Source organism: Panicum virgatum, chromosome 9K (assembly GCF_016808335.1).
Source record: "Panicum virgatum strain AP13 chromosome 9K, P.virgatum_v5, whole genome shotgun sequence".
NCBI lineage: Eukaryota > Viridiplantae > Streptophyta > Magnoliopsida > Poales > Poaceae > Panicum > Panicum virgatum.
Window position 1 is genome coordinate 19,528,172 of NC_053144.1, and position 19,704 is coordinate 19,547,875.

General features: G+C 49.5%; 4 protein-coding genes across 4 annotated transcripts; 2 read left to right on the top strand and 2 right to left on the bottom strand.

Annotated features, from left to right (window-relative positions):
* Positions 1 to 5: 5 nt before the first annotated feature.
* On the top strand, positions 6 to 2,321 carry LOC120650612. Its single transcript, XM_039927791.1, has 2 exons — positions 6 to 1,750; positions 1,829 to 2,321. The coding sequence occupies exons 1-2, from the start codon at positions 1,483 to 1,485 to the stop codon at positions 2,047 to 2,049; spliced, it is 489 nt and encodes a 162-aa protein (XP_039783725.1). The 5' UTR covers positions 6 to 1,482; the 3' UTR covers positions 2,050 to 2,321.
* A 7,538-nt stretch (positions 2,322 to 9,859) lies between these two features.
* On the bottom strand, positions 9,860 to 12,161 carry LOC120650613 (putative nuclease HARBI1). Its single transcript, XM_039927792.1, has 2 exons — positions 11,987 to 12,161; positions 9,860 to 11,339 (listed from the first exon to the last, which is right to left on the bottom strand). Exon 2 carries the CDS (start codon positions 11,093 to 11,095, stop codon positions 10,052 to 10,054), a length of 1,044 nt encoding a protein of 347 aa, XP_039783726.1. The 5' UTR covers positions 11,096 to 11,339; positions 11,987 to 12,161; the 3' UTR covers positions 9,860 to 10,051.
* Positions 12,162 to 12,393: 232 nt separating this feature from the next.
* Positions 12,394 to 13,327, top strand: LOC120650615 (uncharacterized N-acetyltransferase YvbK-like). The gene is made up of 2 exons (XM_039927794.1): positions 12,394 to 12,746; positions 12,845 to 13,327. The coding sequence occupies exons 1-2, from the start codon at positions 12,485 to 12,487 to the stop codon at positions 13,066 to 13,068; spliced, it is 486 nt and encodes a 161-aa protein (XP_039783728.1). The 5' UTR covers positions 12,394 to 12,484; the 3' UTR covers positions 13,069 to 13,327.
* A 222-nt stretch (positions 13,328 to 13,549) lies between these two features.
* Positions 13,550 to 16,623, bottom strand: LOC120650614 (E3 ubiquitin-protein ligase AIRP2-like). Its single transcript, XM_039927793.1, has 5 exons — positions 16,273 to 16,623; positions 15,567 to 15,717; positions 15,413 to 15,479; positions 15,084 to 15,318; positions 13,550 to 14,089 (listed from the first exon to the last, which is right to left on the bottom strand). Exons 1-5 carry the CDS (start codon positions 16,335 to 16,337, stop codon positions 13,879 to 13,881), a joined length of 729 nt encoding a protein of 242 aa, XP_039783727.1. The 5' UTR covers positions 16,338 to 16,623; the 3' UTR covers positions 13,550 to 13,878.
* Between the last annotated feature and the right edge of the window lie 3,081 nt (positions 16,624 to 19,704).

Sequence of the window (19,704 nt, forward strand, 5' to 3'; positions counted from 1 at the left end):
GCCGCCGGCCTGGCAAAGTGGCTGGGCGGCGGTGGGGGCTAGCCGCCGTCCGCGCGGCCCGCTGCCGGGCGAGGAGCCTATAAAACGGGGAGGGTCTCCGGCAGCTGGGCGAGCGCCCTCGCTTGAGCAGCAACCCTAGTCCACGGCCGCCTCGCTCTCAATCGGCATACCCTCTCCAGATCTATGCGCGGCCACGTCGTACCCCCAAAATTAGGTGACGGGAGAGGAGCGGGTGATTAGGGGTTAGGGGGGTTTCCTGCTTTTTGTGTTTCTGACCCGGTGGATTGCTCCTTTTTTGTGTTAATATACTAGCACTACAGTTTTTTTGTTTGTTTTTTTTTGGAAACTACCACACCAGGCTCAGTCTAACTAGTTCAGCGCACTCTTTTGTTCATTGTGATGTGTTAGCTGCTGATGCATAACTTTATTGAGACAAAAAAAATCGATAGCTGAATATGACATTGGATTTGTATAGCTTTATACGTACACTCTCCCAGTTTCTTTAATAAAGCATATTAGGATTCGAAAAGCTCAAACTTTATAAGGTTAACTAAACATTAGTCAAATTATACACAATCATCGTGTATGAAAATTACATTAGGTGATTTGTATTTCATAAATCTTTTAGTATGAAATCATTTCATAGAAATGGATATTATATTGATCTAAGTACACTTCTAAAGACTCAAATAGCCATGTAAAACTAAGCGAGGGGAGTAGAAGCTATTCTTTAACTTGGCATTGTACGGTTGTACCTATTTTATATTGTAAGTCTCATGTAACTTTTGTTTTGCGAAAAAAGCATCATATAACAATGTGCTAATATAAGAAAGTTGGGATGAATACCCTCGACTTTTCACTACCTACATCTACATTGTCCCTTTTATAATCTGATACATTCATCGGTACGGTAGAAAACATCTAGAGAGGGTCAGTATGGTGTCGAGTCCATTTAAAAAGTCATGTAAATGCTTAGAACTGCTGTTGGAAAAGAATAATTATATGCCTGCACAAGAGCCATGTTATGCAACAGGAACAATTAGCTTGTAGATGAGTACCTCACATAAGCAGCACATGGGTGCTCGTATGAGTAGGGACTCTCTGAGTTTTGGCTCGAGTAATGAGCCTGTTCGGCTGATCTTGGCACGGTTTGTCTCGACTTATTTCCTTTTACATAATACTATTCATTTTACTAGCCGAGCACTATTCATTCTACCAGCCGAACAGTCTCAATGTCCCCTTAATTAAGTAGTTTATTTGAAAGCCCACTAAAATACTTTACACACTTGAATAACGTTAGATAGCAAATTTATTGATATTTGTAATTGTAGAAAAAATATTTAAACAAATATAGTGTTAATTGTAGTCCAAGCAGTTGAAAAAGTGGCAGTTACATTTTCATCTCAGGACTGCTCGGTCAGAGGTGTTGAGAGCGGGGTTGAAAGGGCAAAAGTACAGCAGCTCTGCTCGCTCCGGGTAAGGATGGCGGCGGCGGCGGCGGCGATAGTCGAGTTGGACCCGTCGGACGAGCGCGCCGGCCGAGTTATCGACAATATCGTGCGGCTGGAGAGGAGGATCTTTCCGAAGCACGAGTCGCTGGCGCGATCCATCCACGACGAGCTCAAGCGCCGGAACTCCGGCCTGATTTACACGGCATCCACCGTCGCGGGAGGCGACGGCGACGAGGTCGTCGGGTACGCCATGTACACCTGCCCGACCTCCCTCTGCGCCTCCATCACCAAGCTCGCCGGTGAGAGCCTTCTCCCTCGTCTCTTCCCTGAAAGCTGCCAGCTAACGCCGTGCGCGAAACTGCAAACTCTGCGCGCAGTGAAGGAGAGCTGTAGGCGGCAGGGCCACGGCGAGGCTCTGCTGCGGGCGGCCGTGGAGCGGTGCCGGGGGAGGAGGGTGCAGCGGGTGATCCTCCACGTCGACCCGGCGAGGGCGGCCGCCGTCGCGCTGTACCGGAAGGCCGGGTTCCAGGTCGACGCCACCGTCGAGGGCTACTACGCGCCGCAGAGGGACGCCTACCGGATGTTCATGGATCTGTAGGGATCATCAAGAGGCCAATTGAGCATTTGAGCTTGCTTGCCAATTGTGATCGACCAGCAGCATAAAGCCATCAATACTTCTCAGAATTGATAAAAGCTCTGACGAGTTCTGATCCTATGGATGTTTTATGTCGGTGGCTATGTAGTCTCAAATTGTACTAGCGATCTGTTTGGAGGATTGCTCAAGATCAAGTTGATCCTCGCTGTGTTCTGGAAAGAATCCCGCATTCCGAATGCTGCCGATAAATGACAACTGTATGGTTTCAGTTACAAGTGCAGATATCGCTCAAAGTGTCTGATGATTCAGTTCAGAGATTCTGCCGTATCAGTCTCTCCTCCAAGGTCAAGCTAAGTAGTTAACTCAGCAAGAGGCTGAGGTAATTAATTCTTGAGTAATTTTGAGCCTCCTGGCTAGTGTCTGTGTCACGCTGTCACTGACACACACAGAAAAGCCAAGTTTGATTCGAGAACCCCTTGCAAGCAAAGACTGTTCTACTTGAAATACAGTCCATTGTTGCTATACGACTATGATCATTTCTCGCGAACCTGACTCGCATTCCATTCTTTCCAAATCTTTGGTGTATTTTTCAATCAAAAAGAACTCAACGTCGTCCAAATTTGGCAAACATGAGCGTAAGTACCCACAGTTCCAACCCGTAGCGCAATGGCCTTGATCCATTCATTGCAAAATTTGCCCAGATTTCATCACATCGCTGCTTGGTTGCTCGACCGAAAAGAAGCGAAACGTAGGTAGCTCGCTCCCTTTCTAACACGGCTTAGAGGATCTCCAGCCCAGGCTCTCATTTGAGCCACTACTCTAAATTTTAGGAGTTTGGCCCAAAATCATAACTCAGTGGGCCTCCTACTTGGGCTCCTATTTTGCATGGGCCTCCAAATTCTACTCGCAAGCCCCCAGAAATACAGGCCTTCTATTGAGCCTCTATTCGTGTGGGTCCCACCAATCTCATCTCCCGCATCGGTCTCGCCCCTGCGTCGCCCGCGAGCATCCCGCCCCTGCGCCGCCCGCCGCTGCCATCCCCTTCCCTCCTCTTCCTCTTCTCCCGCTCCCGGATCCGGCTTCTCCAGCGGATCCCACGCCATCTCTAGCGCCATGGATCGATATGCGCCACCGTCCCGCGCCATCTCCGGCGACGGGCGGCCTCCCCGTCCGACGACGGCTCCCCCGGAGAAGACGTGACGTCGTCCGTTCGTCGCACTGCATCCCCGTCGTACGGCAAATCCTCCCGCTGCCGGCCTTCCTCGTCGGCAAGATCTGCCATCTCCCACCGGCGGCCTACCTTGTCAGCTCCCCAACGATGTGCTCGTTCCTCCACCAGCCGTCAGACGTCCACCTTCACAGAGCCTCAAGGTGCTTCACCACCATTCTCCACCGCCGCCATCTTTGACACCCGCAGCACGGCATCATCGCCAGTACTCATGTACGAGGCCGCGGACGATGACTTCAGCTCCACCCCAATAGTTGACTGGACGCCTGATTTCTCTGCAAATGTAAGGGGAAATATCCAAGAATCAGCTCAGTGCAAGATCAGCCATCAGGTAACCCATAATCTTTCATCGACTTTATAGGATCTTAAAGAACCAATATCCAATAGTACTTGGCTTGCAGAGTCACAATTGATGATAATGCCATATAATTAGTAAGTCCCAGTAGCACATATGTAACATCCCGAAAACACACCAAATTAAATCGTGCGCTAAAATTGTTTTTCGTCGTTGAGCTCGACCCCCCTAAACCCTGAACCCTAGTCCCAGAATTTCTCCTGAACAACCCGACACCCGAATTCAATTCACGTCCCATCCATTTCCCACCCAGCGCGACGCGTCGCGTCCGACCGCCGCGAATCTCGCCCCTCCTTTTCCCTCTCTCCTTTTTCCTCCCTTCCCTCCTAGCCGCGTGCCCATCCCCTGTGGCCCGCACTTGCGTGGCAACACCACGCGTGGCCGACCGCAGCCGCCGTCGCCGCTGGCGCGCACCGCCCCCTCCTTTTCCTTTCCCTCTTTCCCTTTTCCCCATTTTCTTTTTCTTCATTTCTTTTTCCTATTTTTCCTTTTTCCTTCACCCTTTTTCCTTTTTCCTCTTTTCTTTCTTTTCCTCCCTTCCTTCTCTCTTTCCTCCCTTCCTTCCCCGTCGCGCCTGCCCCGAGCCGCCTCCCGCTCCCGGCCGCCCGTGCGCACGTCTCCCCTTCCTCCCCGAGCGCTGCTCAACCACGCCGCCCGGCCTCGGCTCCAAGCCCGCGCCCCCCTCCAAGCACTGCTCCGTCGCGCCGCTCTGCTCCCGTGCGCACGCCCCGGTTCCCGCACGCGCGCGCACGCCGCGACGCGCGCACGAGCTCACCACGCCGAGCTGTGCCACGCCCCGGCCTGGCCTCGTCCACACTCGCGCGCCGCGCACACACGAGCTCGCTCGGCTCGCTCCCCGTTCACGCGCACGCCACGACGTCGCGGCCTCCCGGTTCGCGCCCGAGCCGCGCACGCCCCGAGCCCGCACCGCGTGCGCGCACACCCGCGCGTGCCCCGCGTGCCCGCACCCCGCCGCTGCCACCCCGCGTGGCCACGCTGCGCGCCGAGCCGCAGCGACGGGAGCTCCGCCGAGCCACGTGCGCCGCCCCGCCACCATTGCTGCCGCCTCCCTGTGCCGCACAGCGCCACCGGCCCCGCTCGCCGCCTGCCCGAGCGGTCAAATCGCCGCTGTGCCACCTCGCGCGGCCGCGCCGCCGTGTCCTGACGCCAGCAAGTGGCTGGAGCGCCATAACTTCGCCTCGCACCGCTCGCCAGGCGCCCCCTGGCCACACCTACCCGCCATCACCACGCTCGACCTCCCCGACTGCCTTAGCTCGGCTATAAAAGGGCCCCCGAGCTCCATGGCCATCCCCACAACCTCACCCGCCGGCCCTAGCCCCCCTCCTAACCTGTAGCGCCGCCGCCGCAGCCATTCCCGCCCGCCGCCGCCGGCTCACGTCGCCCCGCCTCTGCGCACCACCCCAGCCCAAGGTGAGGTCGGGATCCCCACCATAGCACCTCCCTTCCCCTTTCCCCCTCGTTCCCGGCCGCCACCAAAGCCCAGCGCGCCCGAATCGGGCCGCCACCGGCGAACCGGCGCCCTTCCCCTGTTCTGCGATGGGAGGAAGGGGATGAGTGGCCGTTTTGCGTTTAGGCCCTCCATCTCCTCCCATTCTATTAAAGAACCATTTCCCTTATAACCCTTTTTCCAAAAAGAACCCTGCCCTTTTGTTCTAATTTCAAGTAAACCCTTCCACATAAAAACATAATTCCAAGTATACCCTTGACCCTTCCAGTTTAGTCCAAAGGTTTCTAGAAATTACAAATGGGCCCCTGCCTTCTCAAGAAATAATTACCACTAGATCCCTGATTCCTGATTTAGCCCCTGAACCCTTACAAAACCTATCATTTCATGCGCCAAAACAACTTCGATCGACCCCAAACTTTACCATACCATTTCTAATATAATTTTGGGCCGTACCTTTAGCAAACCACTCAAAGATGTTACTTCTATCTCCATATTTTATGTGTTCCCGATTCGAGCTCAACGATAGATCCTTGTTTTCTGTGTATTGATTGTGTGCTTGATTGTTTGCGTCGTAGACCACGGAGTGAACGAAGGAGAGCCCGTCAACGATCAGTACTGCGAGCAGGTGAACGAGGACCAGTTCCGCGACCCTGAGCCCGAAGGACAGGACCTCCCCGAAGGCTACGAAGACGGCAAGTTCAATCCCATCCTTTGATGCATATTGTGTCCTAGTTTTTATAAACACAACCCAATGGCCTGCTTTATAAAACTGCATATGTTTTTGCTTGCATGAAAACACGGTTGGATAGCCACCCCTTGATTTGTGATGACCATTCCTTGACTACCTAGATTAATGTCTGATTTTGCTTGGACGTTAATCGATATTAGAACGCTTAGGACTTTACTCATAATACGATTTATTTTATAAAGAAAATGTGTGCGTGTGGGATGGGATAAAAGTGGTGTTTTTGTAAAGAAAGTGTAGACGGGATGGATGGCATTTCTACGGATTTGCCATTTGGTGTGCTCGTGCCAACGTGGCAGGGCAAAGGAGGGAGATATCCATCTTGTCGTGTCTAAGGACCGAGTTGGTGTGTCATCTCACCTAACTCCACTATCGTGCAAACCACTCGACCGTTGAATGGGCAACGGCGTAGCATAAATCCCACTAGTTGGTGTGATAGCCATCAGGAGGGCTGAGAGCAACGGGTGACCAAGGAGAAGGGATATGCTCAGTGTGACTTATACCCCGGTTATACCTCAGAGCTAGGTCGATGACCCCTTGGTGAATCCCGTGATGGCTAGTCAGACTTAGCTAAGGTGGGTAATGGCTATGTTGGGATCTACACCAACACGACGGTGTTCGAGTTGTGGTATCCTACTTGTGGGTAAAGTTGCACACCTCTGTAGAGTTAAAAAGCTATTCGAATAGCCGTGCCCACGGTATTGGGCGAGTTACGGTGTGGTCACATAACTAGTGTTTCATTGGGGTGGGCTGGTGTGAGTTGTTTTGGAATTGTGTCCGGCAGTTGTGCAGTGTGCTACGACGGACGGGGAGTCCGGTAGCAGTTTAAAACCTGAACTCCGTGTTACTCAATACAAAAACTGGTTTTTCTGAAATGTTTTCTACCAAACAAACCCCTGCATCAAAATTTAGCTTTCTGCAAGCTAAACCGTAACCTTATCCTTGATTTACCCGTGCATGTTATTCTGTTGTAACCCCTCCGTGGGTGTGGTTGGACTTGTTGAGTACGTTTGTACTCACCCCACTCTTACTTTTTACAGAAGAAGACCCAGACTTCGTGCCAGACGACGCTGAGTAGGGTTATCGTTCTACACCCAACTTTGCCTGTGGAACCGGCCCTGACGAGATGCCTTCGCTGTCGCAATACTCTGAGCTTGCGCTAGACCCCATGTGGTTTGCGGTCTGGTGTTATGTCGTAGCTTGGCTACTTCTTATTATTATCTGTATCGAGTGTCCTCTAAGATTTGTACGGTTTTGAACCATCTGATGTAATAAATGTGGCATCAGCCTCCTGGGACTGGTGTTTTGTATCACATTTAAGTTCTCTCTTATGAGGGGACGCTTCAGGTGGTATCAAAGCCATAGGTTGGCCGTAGGACGTGACCCTAGGAGCGAAACCCATTTTCAGACCCTTTTACCTTAGGACTTTTCTATCCATAACCCTTTCTTGACACAAACACTTACTTTTGGTTCTTGCCCTATTCCAGATAGCTGACAATGGATGGATTGGCGGAATCTGTCACGCAGAACCCGGCCTTCCAAAGTTGTTGATACTCAGCCTGGAATGAATCGGAGTTGTGGATCCACCAGAGTTTCTCTATCGGGAGTATGACTCCAAGGGCACTCTTCGGTGTGACCTGATGATCTTCATAGCAAGAAGCACCCGCTACCCTGATGTGGACCCTTGGTTCATCTCCACCACTGGATTCCGTTTCCCGGATACCTATCGGAAAGCCGCCCGTAAAGCCCTGCGACGGCTCCGAATGATCTACAAACATCACCTTCAGCGGACTCCTATGGGATTCTTCCCGCCAACTGAAGGAAGAGGACGCACCTGGATCGCCCGGATGAGAGGACTCGGAAGAGAAGAAGAAGACCTAGAAGACACAGTATCCCACCTGTCCATCCACCTCACCGGCCTGGATGAGCTCTACCGCGAGCAAGCAGCACAACTAAAGCAACAAGTCCATAGAGCAGAAAAGGCAACCCAGGAGCTGGATGAACAACGGACAAGGACCGTACACGCCGAGTATTCCCTAGCCGCCCTCCAAGTTCAAATGGAAGAAAAAGAGGCAGAATTGGAAGAGCAGCGGGCAAGGGCCACACGTGCCGAGAATTCGCTAGCCGCTCTCCAAGCTCGGATGCAGAGGTACGAGGCTCGCTGGGGAATAGGTGGATGGATAGAAGAAGACGAAGAGGAAGATCCCGTAGAGACTCACTGGGATGTAGGCACTCAGACCGAAGAAGAAGAGCCCGAGGAAACCCATTGGGATAAGGGTACTCAGACCGATGACACCATAGGACAGTGCCTCCCACTGAAAATATCCAGCTTTGCACATCTTGGATGAATATCAGCAATGACCCCATCGTCGGTAATGAGCAGCCATCAAAAACTTATTGGAATAGGATTGCTGATGATTTCCACCAGAACAGAGACTTTGATTCCAATAGGTCTGCCAATTCTCTTGAGCATCGAATGGGGATCATACTGAAGGACTGCATGCTATTCCAAGTATGCTATGAACAGATCGAGCGCCGTAATCCCAGCGGCGTCCCGTACCAAGAACATGTACTTGATCTCTGTTGTTGCTCCTATATCTTGTCATTGCTTTATATATATTCCTTCTATTGCCGTAATCCCAGCTGCTATATCTCTGTTATTGCAGATGATTGAAGCTCAAGCAAGGTATGCTAGAGCTTCAAGTGGAAAAAGTTTCCAACTCGTCCATTGTTGGCTCAAGGTGAGACATTGCGAGAAGTTCGCATCACTGTTACTCAACAAGATGCCGAGTAGAAAGCAAGATGCTGCACCAAAGGGAGAAGAACAGCAAGAGGCCAGCCAAGGCCCTCCTTCCAAGAAAGCCCGACCTCCGGGTAGAAAGCAATCCAAAGACAAGCTGAAAAAAAATGAAGGAGATGACGAGTACAAGAATATGATGCAAAATTTGATGGTAATGAAGGCCGAGGAACATAAGATGAAGAAAGAACGACGGGACAAAGATATGGCGCTCGAGCAGCGTAGGCTACAGATGGAGGAGCGGCGGCTGCAGTGGGAGCAGGAACAGAAGATCATGTTTTGTGACATGACTACCATGGACGCTCATCAAAGGGCGTATGTCTTGGTGAAGAGAGATCAAATAGCAAAGGAGACAAGTGCTGCTGTAGTTGATAGCGCCGGTGCTAGTGTGGGCGACAGCGGGGAGAGCGTAGTGTAGGCTAATTTATGAGCCATTTGCATTCCAGTGAAATTCATTACAATTGCATATTGTGCCTCCTGCTCTAGCACAGTGGATATGTGCTATTTGTGCATTAAAATAGCTTCTGGGTTATCTATTTGTGAACTGCTGAACTGCTAGTCACTGAATATTTCTGTTGTTGTCACTGAATATTGTTGTCACTGAATATTTCTGTTGAAGCTATGTTGAACTGCTGAACTGCTAGTGATCTTCCTTTGGTGTTGTACTACTGCTTTCTGCCAATGAGAGTCACTGAATATTTCAACAGGCTGCATCAGCTGAATATTGTGCATTTGTGCATTCAGATTGTTAACTGAACTGAATGTTCCTGAATGTTTCCTTGTGTAGCATGCTGATGCTGGGTTCAATTCATTTCAGAGATGCTGACCTTGTGCTGACAGAATGGAACTCTGTCATTGGTCATTATTCTGTCATTGGTCATATTGTATCACTGAAAATTATGCATTGTCTGATATGCAGCAGCCTGAATCCGAGCAGAAGTTTTAAATATAAACCTGAACAAAAATCTTCTATTTTTTTGAATGCATAGGTGCCTGAACAAAAGCATTCAGTGCTTGCTTGACTTGTACGGGATTCAGAGACTTTTTTTGTCTGTTGGAACACTAACAGTTTGCACAGGCTTCATGTGCCTTTTTGATATTATTTTAGAATACTGAATAGTTATAGATTACATGAATCCTGGCCTGGTCCATCGATTACATGTTTGCTCTGCGCCAAAAAATTTAAAAAAGCAGGAAAAAGCATTCAGGAAGCTGGGAACTGGTGGTTCAACAACAAAAGACAATCCTCAGATATTCACGAATGAAAATACCACATGACTGCACATCTCAGCCCGACAGTATGGATGCATAATATACAATCTTTAATGACAAAATGGCACCAGATAGGCAGCAAAAATAACACAGCAAATAGACAAAATCAAATGGATTTTATTGAAGGATGAATAATAAAACTAGCTAGAACTATGAATGGCCCATAAATGCTCTACAAGGTCATCACGAAGTCTCTCATGTGTCGACCTATCCTCAATCTCGTCGTGTATCTTCATGAACTCCTCCAGCACAAGAGGATCACGGCGGTCGTAGTCCGCAGGTCTCAACACCGGGATACCGTGGGGCTCTTGGTGGTAGTTAAAATCCTCTTCCTCATCTCTCTCATCCTCAACAATCATGTTGTGCAAGATTACACAAGCTTGCATTATGTACCACAGATCTTCCTTACTCCAAAACCTCGCAGGACCTCGCACCATTGCAAAGCGTTTTTGGAGTACCCCAAAAGCTCTTTCAACATCTTTCCTCACTGCCTCTTGTACCGCTGTGAAATGGATTTTCTTGTTGCCCTGTGGAGATTGAAAAGCTTTCACAAACGTCGCCCATGCTGGATATATCCCATCGGCAAGATAGTAACCCATTGTGTACTTGTTTCCATTGACCATGTATTCCACTTGAGGCGCTGTCCCAGAAGTCAGACTCTGGAAGAGTGGAGAACGGCGCAACACGTTGATATCATTTAGAGAACCAGGAAGGCCGAAGAAGGCATGCCAGATCCATAGATCTTGAGATGCAACAGCCTCAAGGATCATAGTTGGCCCATCTTTATGCCCTGCGTATGCTCCTCTCCAAGCCGTTGGGAACATTTCCCATTTCCAGTGCATGCAATCAATTGAACCAAGCATTCCTAGGAACCCTCTTGCATTATTAATTGCCAGCAACCTGGATATGTCCTGGGCGTTGGGGGCCCTCAAGTATTCTTCACCAAAGACTTCGACAACAGCTTTCACAAAACGTTTCAAACACTCGATGATGGTGCTCTCTCCCAACCTCACAGAGTCATCCAGGAAGTCAGCTGGAATACCGTAGGCCAGCATCCGAAAGGCAGCAACGACCTTCTGTAATGCAGAGGCGCCAAGACTTCCAACGGCATCAGGCTTCTGATGGAAGTAGTCGTCATGCGCCTCAATTGCAGCAGCTATCCGTAGAAAGAGAGACTTGTACATCCGAAACCCCCTTCTGAAATGTTTCTCATTGTATACACACTGGTCAGCGAAGTAGTCCAGGTAGATGCGCTGGTGACCTCCGAGAATGTCCCTTGGCACGTTGTGGCGACCCGGCAACGATCCACAGAACTTTTTCTTCCACTTGTTTCTCTTCAAGCCCTCAAGAAGACCGGCAATGATCAATAGATCGTCAACATCAGATTCATCCTCGTCATCCCACCGCCGAAGAGCTCGACTACCAAACCTTAGCATATGCCATAGCAACAAAAAAACATATAAGGATATACCAGAAATTTTGATTTCCACATAACAAACACTTCTTGCTTCCGTCCCAAACAGAATATCTTGCTAAATTTGGTAAGATGTTATTCAGGTATGGTACTCTGATATACATTAGTACAGGTTACAACCAAACCAAAAGCACAGGCCAACCAAATCGATCAAGGATGTGTAGCCAAAACTTGTTAGTTTAATTCTTCTACACTTGAATTCTATGAGCCATCCTAAATTGACAAGTTGCAGGGTGTATTACTACATTACCGACTATAGTGGAAAACCCAACATACTCAGTGCCAAGCTTTGAGTAATCAAGTGCTAGTGCCGAGATTGGACAGCATGGATTTGGCTGAAAATGCAAGTCGGTAATGCTGAAGGCCATCGAGGCCATTCAGAAAATTCAGAGACAAAACATAGGCAGCGCCCTATACTGCATAACCATATACTGCATGACAGAACTGCTCTTTTGCCTAGTATTGGTTCAGAAACTGATCATGAGATTTGTACCTCGTGCCCCGTTCATCAGCTCTCCCTGGTCGGCACTAAAAACAGCATTGGGTGCGCCCACGGGGAACAGCTAAAAAGGAAGCCAGGCCAGGTTGCTTGGGCACGAACCTTTTCCTTGACGGCGTCCTCCCTGCGAGCAGCTGCTGGCGCCGGCGCGCGGCGGCCGGGTCTGCGTCGGCGGCGTCCCCGATCTGCTGCTGCTTTGCGACGGGCAAGGCGTCGGGGGCGCTGGGCTCGGCGGCCGGGGACGGCAAGAATGGGCGACGGCAGCCCAGCAACCATGACGATCAAGTATGGGCAACGGCAGCACCAACGACGGGGGCAGGGCGCAGCAGCAAGGTGGGCGGGCAAGGCGGTCGGGGGCGGGCCGCTTCCGCGGAGGGCGGGCGATGGCGACGAGCGGGCGCGCGACGGCGGCGGTCGAGCGTGGAAGATGGGAGGGCGAACTGACAGATGACAGATGGGTCCCATGTGAATAGGGGCTTGAGTTGCAGGCCCGCTGGAGTTGGGCCTCAATTTGAGCCCCTATTTGTTGCGGGCCGACTTGCAAAATGAAATTTGAGGGCTCAATTTTGCAGGTCCGGCTGGAGATGCTGTTAGTCAGCTATGGCGGCGGCGGCGGCGGCGGCGGTACTGGACCTTGATCCGTCGCACGAGCGAGCCGGCCGCGTCCTCGAGGACATCGTGCGTCTGGAGCAGATGGTCTTCCCAGAGCACGCGTCGCCGGCGCGGTCCCTCCGCGACGAGCTGAGGCGCCGGAACTTCGGCCTGATCTACTCGACGCCCGGCGCCGGCGGCGAGGAGGTCGCCGGGTACGCCGTGTACACCCGCAACACCGCCCTCTGCGCCACCATCATAGAGCTCGCCGGTGAGACACGCATTGACTCGTGCTTGCTGCGTATCTGCGCCCCGGGGTGAAAGGCTTCGGCTGAATCCGTGCCACGGAACTGCAATCTCTGGTCGCAGTGAGGGAGAGCTGCAGGCGGCAGGGCCACGGCGAGGCTCTGCTGCGGGCGGCCGTGGAGCGGTGCCGGGGGAGGAGGGTGCAGCGGGTGATCCTCCACGTCGACCCGGCGAGGGCGGCCGCCGTCGCGCTGTACCGGAAGGCCGGGTTCCAGGTCGACGCCACCGTCGAGGGCTACTACGCGCCGCAGAGGGACGCCTACCGGATGTTCATGGATCTCCAGTGATCAGGAGCCGAGCAAGAAAAGGGCGTCGCTCATCCTCGTCGTCAGAGATTTGAGTTCGATCAGTGGCTCTGATGCTCCTCCCAATGTCAATAAAATGCCCTGATAAATTCTGATTCTGCGAATGCTTTTTATCCATGACCCCCTAGTTCCAAACTGCAGGGTCTGTACAAACGATCCGTTCAGTTCAGAGGATGAAATTCACAAAATCCTCGCTTGGTAATGGAAGACATCTCACAATTTCAGCTGGAATTCAGACAAATTCCCACCATTTGAGCTTATGCTATAATATAATACTCTATATTGTAGTTACGCTAACTCTAGATATTGTTGGAAGCGATAGATAATTCGGTTCAAAGTTGACGCCATATTTCTCCTGCAAGGACAGTAACTCGATAAGAGTTGGACATTTTTGGTTAAGTTTGAACCTTGTATACGCTAAAATAGTGGGCTAGATTCATTGGCACTAATTAGAAACCCAATTTTGCAGCAGAAACTTTCCAGTGCTCAGACCTTTATGTTACTTCACTAGCTGAAACATGAGATGGTCACAAACAAGCCTGCCTCCATTTGGGGCAAGCACAAAGTTCTCTATTAGCAGAGCCAAGTCAGATATGTACAGAGTGGCTGGATATGATTTAGGATGCATGCAGGGACTAAATAAGTTCTAAAGCACGACTGGACGGCTTGCGACTCCGCAGCAATTCATGCACTTCCAAAAGCTCGAGCAAAGCATGGAAATGGAGAACATGGGACATAAGATTAACCAGAATTGAGCACTGACTGAAGGTCTTCGAGGCGGCGGCATCACGATCATTTCATGTGGGAATCATAAACGCTGAATATGACGTCTGGGACAATCAGAGGCAGCTTGCTTATGTACATGAACAGCCGTCTGAGGTTCTCGCTTGACACTGTCTCCATGTCGACCACATCTTGGTCCTCGACATAGATCCACAGGTCACCAGGGCAAGTCTTCTTCAGGTTGTCACGGCAGAATGGGCAGGACTGCGATCTTGAATTCCTGCAAGAAAGCAATGTTATTCGCAAAGCATGGTATCTGGGAGTAATAATTACAGAGCAACCCTGGAACGTGGAATTCAGTGACTCTATCCAAGATAAGATAATTGAAAAGGTACATTGGCCAAAAGAATACAGACCAAACCACAACCATCGTAGGAACACCTAGGACACAGAAACAATAAATTGCAGAGACCTACTATTAGTGCTTGCTAACATATGAAGCTACTATGAACGGCAGGACCACATGTTTAATGAGCTAAATTGTTAGCTGAAGTGAGCAAAAGAGTACTGTGTTTTTATAGCAGGAAACGATGAGCTGTAAGAGTGCATCGTTGACACAGAAGATGAATGACTGTGCTAAATGAATGGACCAAAAAGAAGAACTCAGTACTTGATAGGGCACCACACTCAGGTGTCTCTTTGCAATGAAGGAATGGCAGGACATAGTTTAGGAAAAACATGTTGCCAACACCGCATTTAGCATATTTACAGTACTCGGAAAATTATCTTAATATGGCAATGCTACTTTCTAATGATCACTCCATTTTCAGAAAGACAATGGGAAACCATACAAATGAATATGAATCTGCTTTGCAGAGTACTATGTTTGGTTCAGCTACTGGCCATTCAACCCCAGGGGGTTCCTAAAAGGAGAGGAACCTCCTGCTTGCCTGCCCATAAGCATGGAATGGCTCAATCTTGTTTACAAGTATATAAGTTGGTGGAAAGAACCATAAAGACAGATTTAAGCTTATGTACAGAGTCACTATTCTCAGCAGTTCATGTTTAGCAGGCCCTCAAGCTCTTCGATGATTATCAAGATAGAGAATATACTTGAATGATATATCCAGCTAAAAAGCTTGTTGATCAATAATGACAACAAGAGCCTACACAAAAGGTTGCACTTGCACAGCAGCTAAAGTAGGCAATCGAGAATATAGTGCTCAATGGAGTCACGCAAAAAGAATGAGCAGAAACTGAAATTTCGCGCATACCAGTCCTGGTAACATCTGAGGCACATAGCATGTGTGCAGTTGGGCAACACAACTTTGCTGTTCATCTCCATGCAAATCCCACACTCTTCTTCCCTCTCAATGTCAATATCGGAAAAGCTGCTCCGTTCATCCTCATCTTTCTTTCTGTACCTCTCCATGCACACAGCCTTCTGCTTCTTGTCCTCCACATCAGTGATCCCCCTTTGCAGTTGCAGCAAAGAAGGAAATATCACAGCTGCCCATGAGAACCACATATCAATTCCGATCAATGAAACAACACAAAAGATAACATAGTCAGGCAAAGTTTTAAGACCATCATATACTCTTACCATAGAATTCTTTGATGCTGGCTTTCCTCTCGTGAGTCGACATGGTTGTCGTGCCATCGACATAAACCTGCACAGTGCACAGTGAGCTACACATTCAGCAGAGCACCTCCACAATGTCAACCCAATTACCATGCGGCAGAGAAATGCCACAGACCTTGTATATGAGAATTCTCAGCAGACCAAGCGCCCCAGCAAGGCTGCAGTCAGTCCACTGGACCAAGAAGAGGAATATATGCGCTGCAGGGCTGTAGGACAGTCGCATCTGCAGGCACGCGCCATCATAGTCCCTGGGAAATTCAGAGGCCCTGTTCATCCAAACAAGCAAACAAATAGCATCACTTGGCAGATCACATGCACTTGGAGAAGACAGAAGGGACACTAACTTCTCCACCCCTTTCCCTCTTTGCAAAAACCACTACTATAATTTAAGAGCCGAAGCACATGGGTCAGGAGTGCGCCTTTCTTTTAACATGCTAAACACATGCTATCCCCTCCCGATCTACCGCCGCGCCGCGCTTGTGCGCGCGCGGATAACGCAATAATCAGCGACCGGCACCGGACCAACCCCCGCGACGGATCCCTGCGCAGGTGACGAACCGGGTGCTGATTGATCAGCCCATCGCCCTCCCAGGCCGCCGCATTGCGCGGCCCCGGCAGGAACCCCAAGCGCCGGCTCGATCAAGGAGCCAGGCGGAGAGACGAGACGGACACGGCCCGGTACCAGTGAACTGCGAGCGGGATCGACAGGGGGGGGGGGGCGCGAGGCGGCGCCGGAATCGGGCGGGGTGGGTGGGAGTGGGACGAGCGAAGAGGAGAGGGGGAGGCGGGCGAGCTGGGGGGGGGGGGGGGGGGGGGCTTACAGGGTGTTGGCGTGCTGGATGTCAGCTTCGAGCACCTTGATGGAGTCCCTGTACGCCTTCCGCATCCTCCTCCGCCGCCGCCGCCGGTGCCGCCCTTCTCATCCAAGTGCCGCAGCCCCGGTCACGGCAACCCCCCGCTTCCCCGGCAATCTCTCGGGCCTGGCCGGCCGCCTGGCTGCCCTGTCCTGGTGGTGTCGAATTGGGAGGCGGAAGGTGAGGCTAGGGGACTGGGTCTCGAGCGCCGCGCGGTGGGGTGGGGTGGGGTGGGTGGCGTGGGGGAGTGGTGGTGGGCTTTGAGGGGAGGGAGACGATGAGGGCGGGGGCGCGGCGCAGGGGCAGGAGAGACGCGAGTGTGCGTGCCGGGCGCGCGGGCAGACAGGGGCGAGCAGAGCGCGCCGCGTGTGCCCGCGGCGGGCGTGGCCGCGTCGGGATGCGTGAGATCCCCGTGGGTCTGGGCGCCTATGCATCTGCCCGCCCGCCGGCCCCGCCCTCGTTTTCGGCCCTGTTTGATTCCCGTACTGGTGTGTATTAGAAAATTTTAACAGCTAATTATAGTGTTAAACAAAATCAGTTTACAAAACTAACTCCAGAACCCGCGTTAGAAATCCTAAAGAATCTAATGAGATCTTTGACTACATAATTATATGGTAGTACTATAGCAGCACTGTAGCCAATCACCGATTAATTACCGTCATTAGATTTACCGCGAAAAATTATATTCATCCCTAAAAAAATTTTGCAAATAGACTTCATTTAACACTTTATACATGTAAGATTTTTTTCTTAAATTGTATGTATTAGGAATCCTAGTGTGAACCAAACCTCCCTCTCTTCCTGACTTCCTCTCTCGTCTCTCCCCATCGAGTGGTAACTGGTGTCCCGGTAACAGCCGGCTGAAAAAGATATAAATATGCGTGGAAAGCAGCTGTGTGCCGACGAGGGAACTCGAAAGTCACCGAAAACGGCAGGAACCATACCTTTTTTAATCCTAAAAATTTTTCTGTGGTAACTTCAAATATTTGACTACTAATTAAAAATATTAAATGTGTACAACTAACAAAATTTATTTCATAACTCTCGGGTGTAATTGCGAGACGAATCTTTTAAGTCTATTTGGACCATAATATAATATTGTGCTACAGCAAATAATCTCTAATAATGTATTAATTGGGCTTAATAGATTCGTCTCGTGATTTTCCGTCCATTCATATAATTAATTTTATAATCAGATCATGTTTAGTCTTTCTATTTTTTAATTGAAAATTACTACAGTGAATTTCGTCTAAATCTTAGACGATTCTAAACACACCCGTGAGCACGGAGGCCGCCGGAGAGTCGATGAAAGGTCGTGGTACAGCAGTAGGAAAGATTTGGAAATTCGTCAAGGGCTCTTTTTGGTTATTTAACTCATGTAAAAGTTTGGTTTTTTAGAAACTTGTGAATTCTCAGGGGTGCAGAAACTTTCGGTAAGTTTAGTTTCTTTTGGTGTAAAGTTTTTAAAGTATACGGAGACATACTTAAAGTATTAAATGTAGACTAACAATAAAATAAATTACAGATTTCACCTATAAATTGCAGGATAAATTCATTAAGCCTAATTAATCTATCATTAGTAAATATTTACTGTGGCACATATTGTCAAATCATGGCGCAATTATGCTCAAAAGATTCATCTCGCAATTTACATGCGAATTGTGCAATTGATTTTTTCTTTTATCCACATTTAATACTCTATGCGTGTGTCCAAATATTTGATGTGATATTTTTTGTCAAAAAAATTTTTTGATCTAAACAAGGACAAGAGTTTGCTTCTTTACGACGTATACATGCAGGACAGCTCGGAGACGTTTGTCAGATGCACTAACGCGCCTCAACTCCTCCCTAGGGATGATAATGGGGTCATAACTTCAGTGGTTACTTCACAGCCCTTAGATTATCTAAACTAAATTTAACGGCCCTTTACCACCCTACTCCTAGGCTCCTATCATATTTTATTTTACCAAAAAAATTGAAACATGGTAACAGAGAACTAATAAGGTTACAATGTAACCAACATGCATATATGTACTGTGATCAATTAAGTGGGCAGCCTAGTTTTTCATTTCTTTTTTTTTAAGAAGTTGCAGGAGCACTACATTGTCATTTAAGTTAGAAGAAGCAAACCAAGTGTCTTACATAGTTGATATATTACATAAAAGGCATGAACTCAAACGCTAAAGGCAAGGCACAATACATTAGGAGCTAAGGTAGCTCTGGCCCCCACAGGCCAACTTTCTCGTGTCAACCTCCATTTTTATCTCGTACATAACTTCCGCAGATGTTCCCCCCTTGGACTCAAAAATACGCATGTTGTGCTCCTTCCAAATATTCCAAGCACAGTACAACACTAGGAAAATTGGCGCGCTTCGCCGCGCGGGTGCTGATGGTGTGCGTGCTGGTGTGTGTATGCTATCAGACATACTGATTTGTGCAGTCTATGCAACAAAAAGCAAATCTTTTTTTTAATAGCTGGTAAACCAATGCACCAATGCATAGCTATTAAGTGACGTCAAGCATAGAACTCAAGAACTGGCCAGACCATGCAATCATTCATCGTAAAGACAAAACAAAGATAGATAAATTTACAAAAGTAAATGATAAAGCATAATGACTGCATATATATAGTGGGTCTGAGCAGTTTGCTCAAGATACTGGCAATTCGTAGTTGGCCACCCTACTTTTAAATTTTTTTTTGAACGAACAGCACTCGACGAGTGCGTTTCTATTGATATAGCAGAAAAATATAAGGGTATATTCCTGGGAGGCCATAACCAGGAAAAAGAAAAAGAAACAAGACAACAACGTCGGCGGGTTGGATTGGGACATCAACACGCGCCGAACACAACTCCACTCAAACACTTCAGGCTGGTCGGATTGGGACTTTGACGCAGACCACACAACACTCCAAGAGACAACAATGCCCGATCGGATTGGGCCGTCGGCACGGACGAGACCACTTCACTAGGGCTGCAGCTGACAACAGTTTCCACCTCTTGTAGCCACCGACAATAACAGCCTCGCGCTGATAAAGGAAGAGAAAACCAGACCGCACCACACCGAAGAAGGCCACCGCCATACGGGACCACCGTCGTAGTGCCGCTGCAACACTACACACCAACTGACAGGGTGAAACCACCGGATCCGGACCATACACAGGCTGTCTCGCAGTCGTCACCATGACACACAACGTGCAGGGGCCTCGCCACATCCGCCGTTGGACTCCACCTCACTCGTCGCCTCGCCTCACGCGGGGGCCTCGCCACGCCCGCCTCAGCACTCCGGGTCGCAAACCCGTGTACAAATTCGCTGCCAAGATGAAGAATAGTGTTGCCCCACTTCCAAATTTCCATAAAAAACAAGAGCCACAACCGCCGAACGACATCATCTTGTTGC

Bases quoted from the DNA above. Each gene is read 5' to 3' on its own strand.
- LOC120650612 (XM_039927791.1), top strand. From the start codon at position 1,483: ATGGCGGCGGCGGCGGCGGCGATAGTCGAGTTGGACCCGTCGGACGAG. The intron at 1,751-1,828 runs GTGAGAGCCTTC...CTCTGCGCGCAG, and splicing joins CTCCATCACCAAGCTCGCCG to TGAAGGAGAGCTGTAGGCGG.
- LOC120650613 (XM_039927792.1), bottom strand. From the start codon at position 11,095: ATGTACAAGTCTCTCTTTCTACGGATAGCTGCTGCAATTGAGGCGCAT.
- LOC120650615 (XM_039927794.1), top strand. From the start codon at position 12,485: ATGGCGGCGGCGGCGGCGGCGGCGGTACTGGACCTTGATCCGTCGCAC. The intron at 12,747-12,844 runs GTGAGACACGCA...CTCTGGTCGCAG, and splicing joins CACCATCATAGAGCTCGCCG to TGAGGGAGAGCTGCAGGCGG.
- LOC120650614 (XM_039927793.1), bottom strand. From the start codon at position 16,337: ATGCGGAAGGCGTACAGGGACTCCATCAAGGTGCTCGAAGCTGACATC. The intron at 15,319-15,412 runs GTAAGAGTATAT...TCTCATGGGCAG, and splicing joins CAGCATCAAAGAATTCTATG to CTGTGATATTTCCTTCTTTG. The intron at 14,090-15,083 runs GTATGCGCGAAA...GCTTTCTTGCAG, and splicing joins CTCAGATGTTACCAGGACTG to GAATTCAAGATCGCAGTCCT.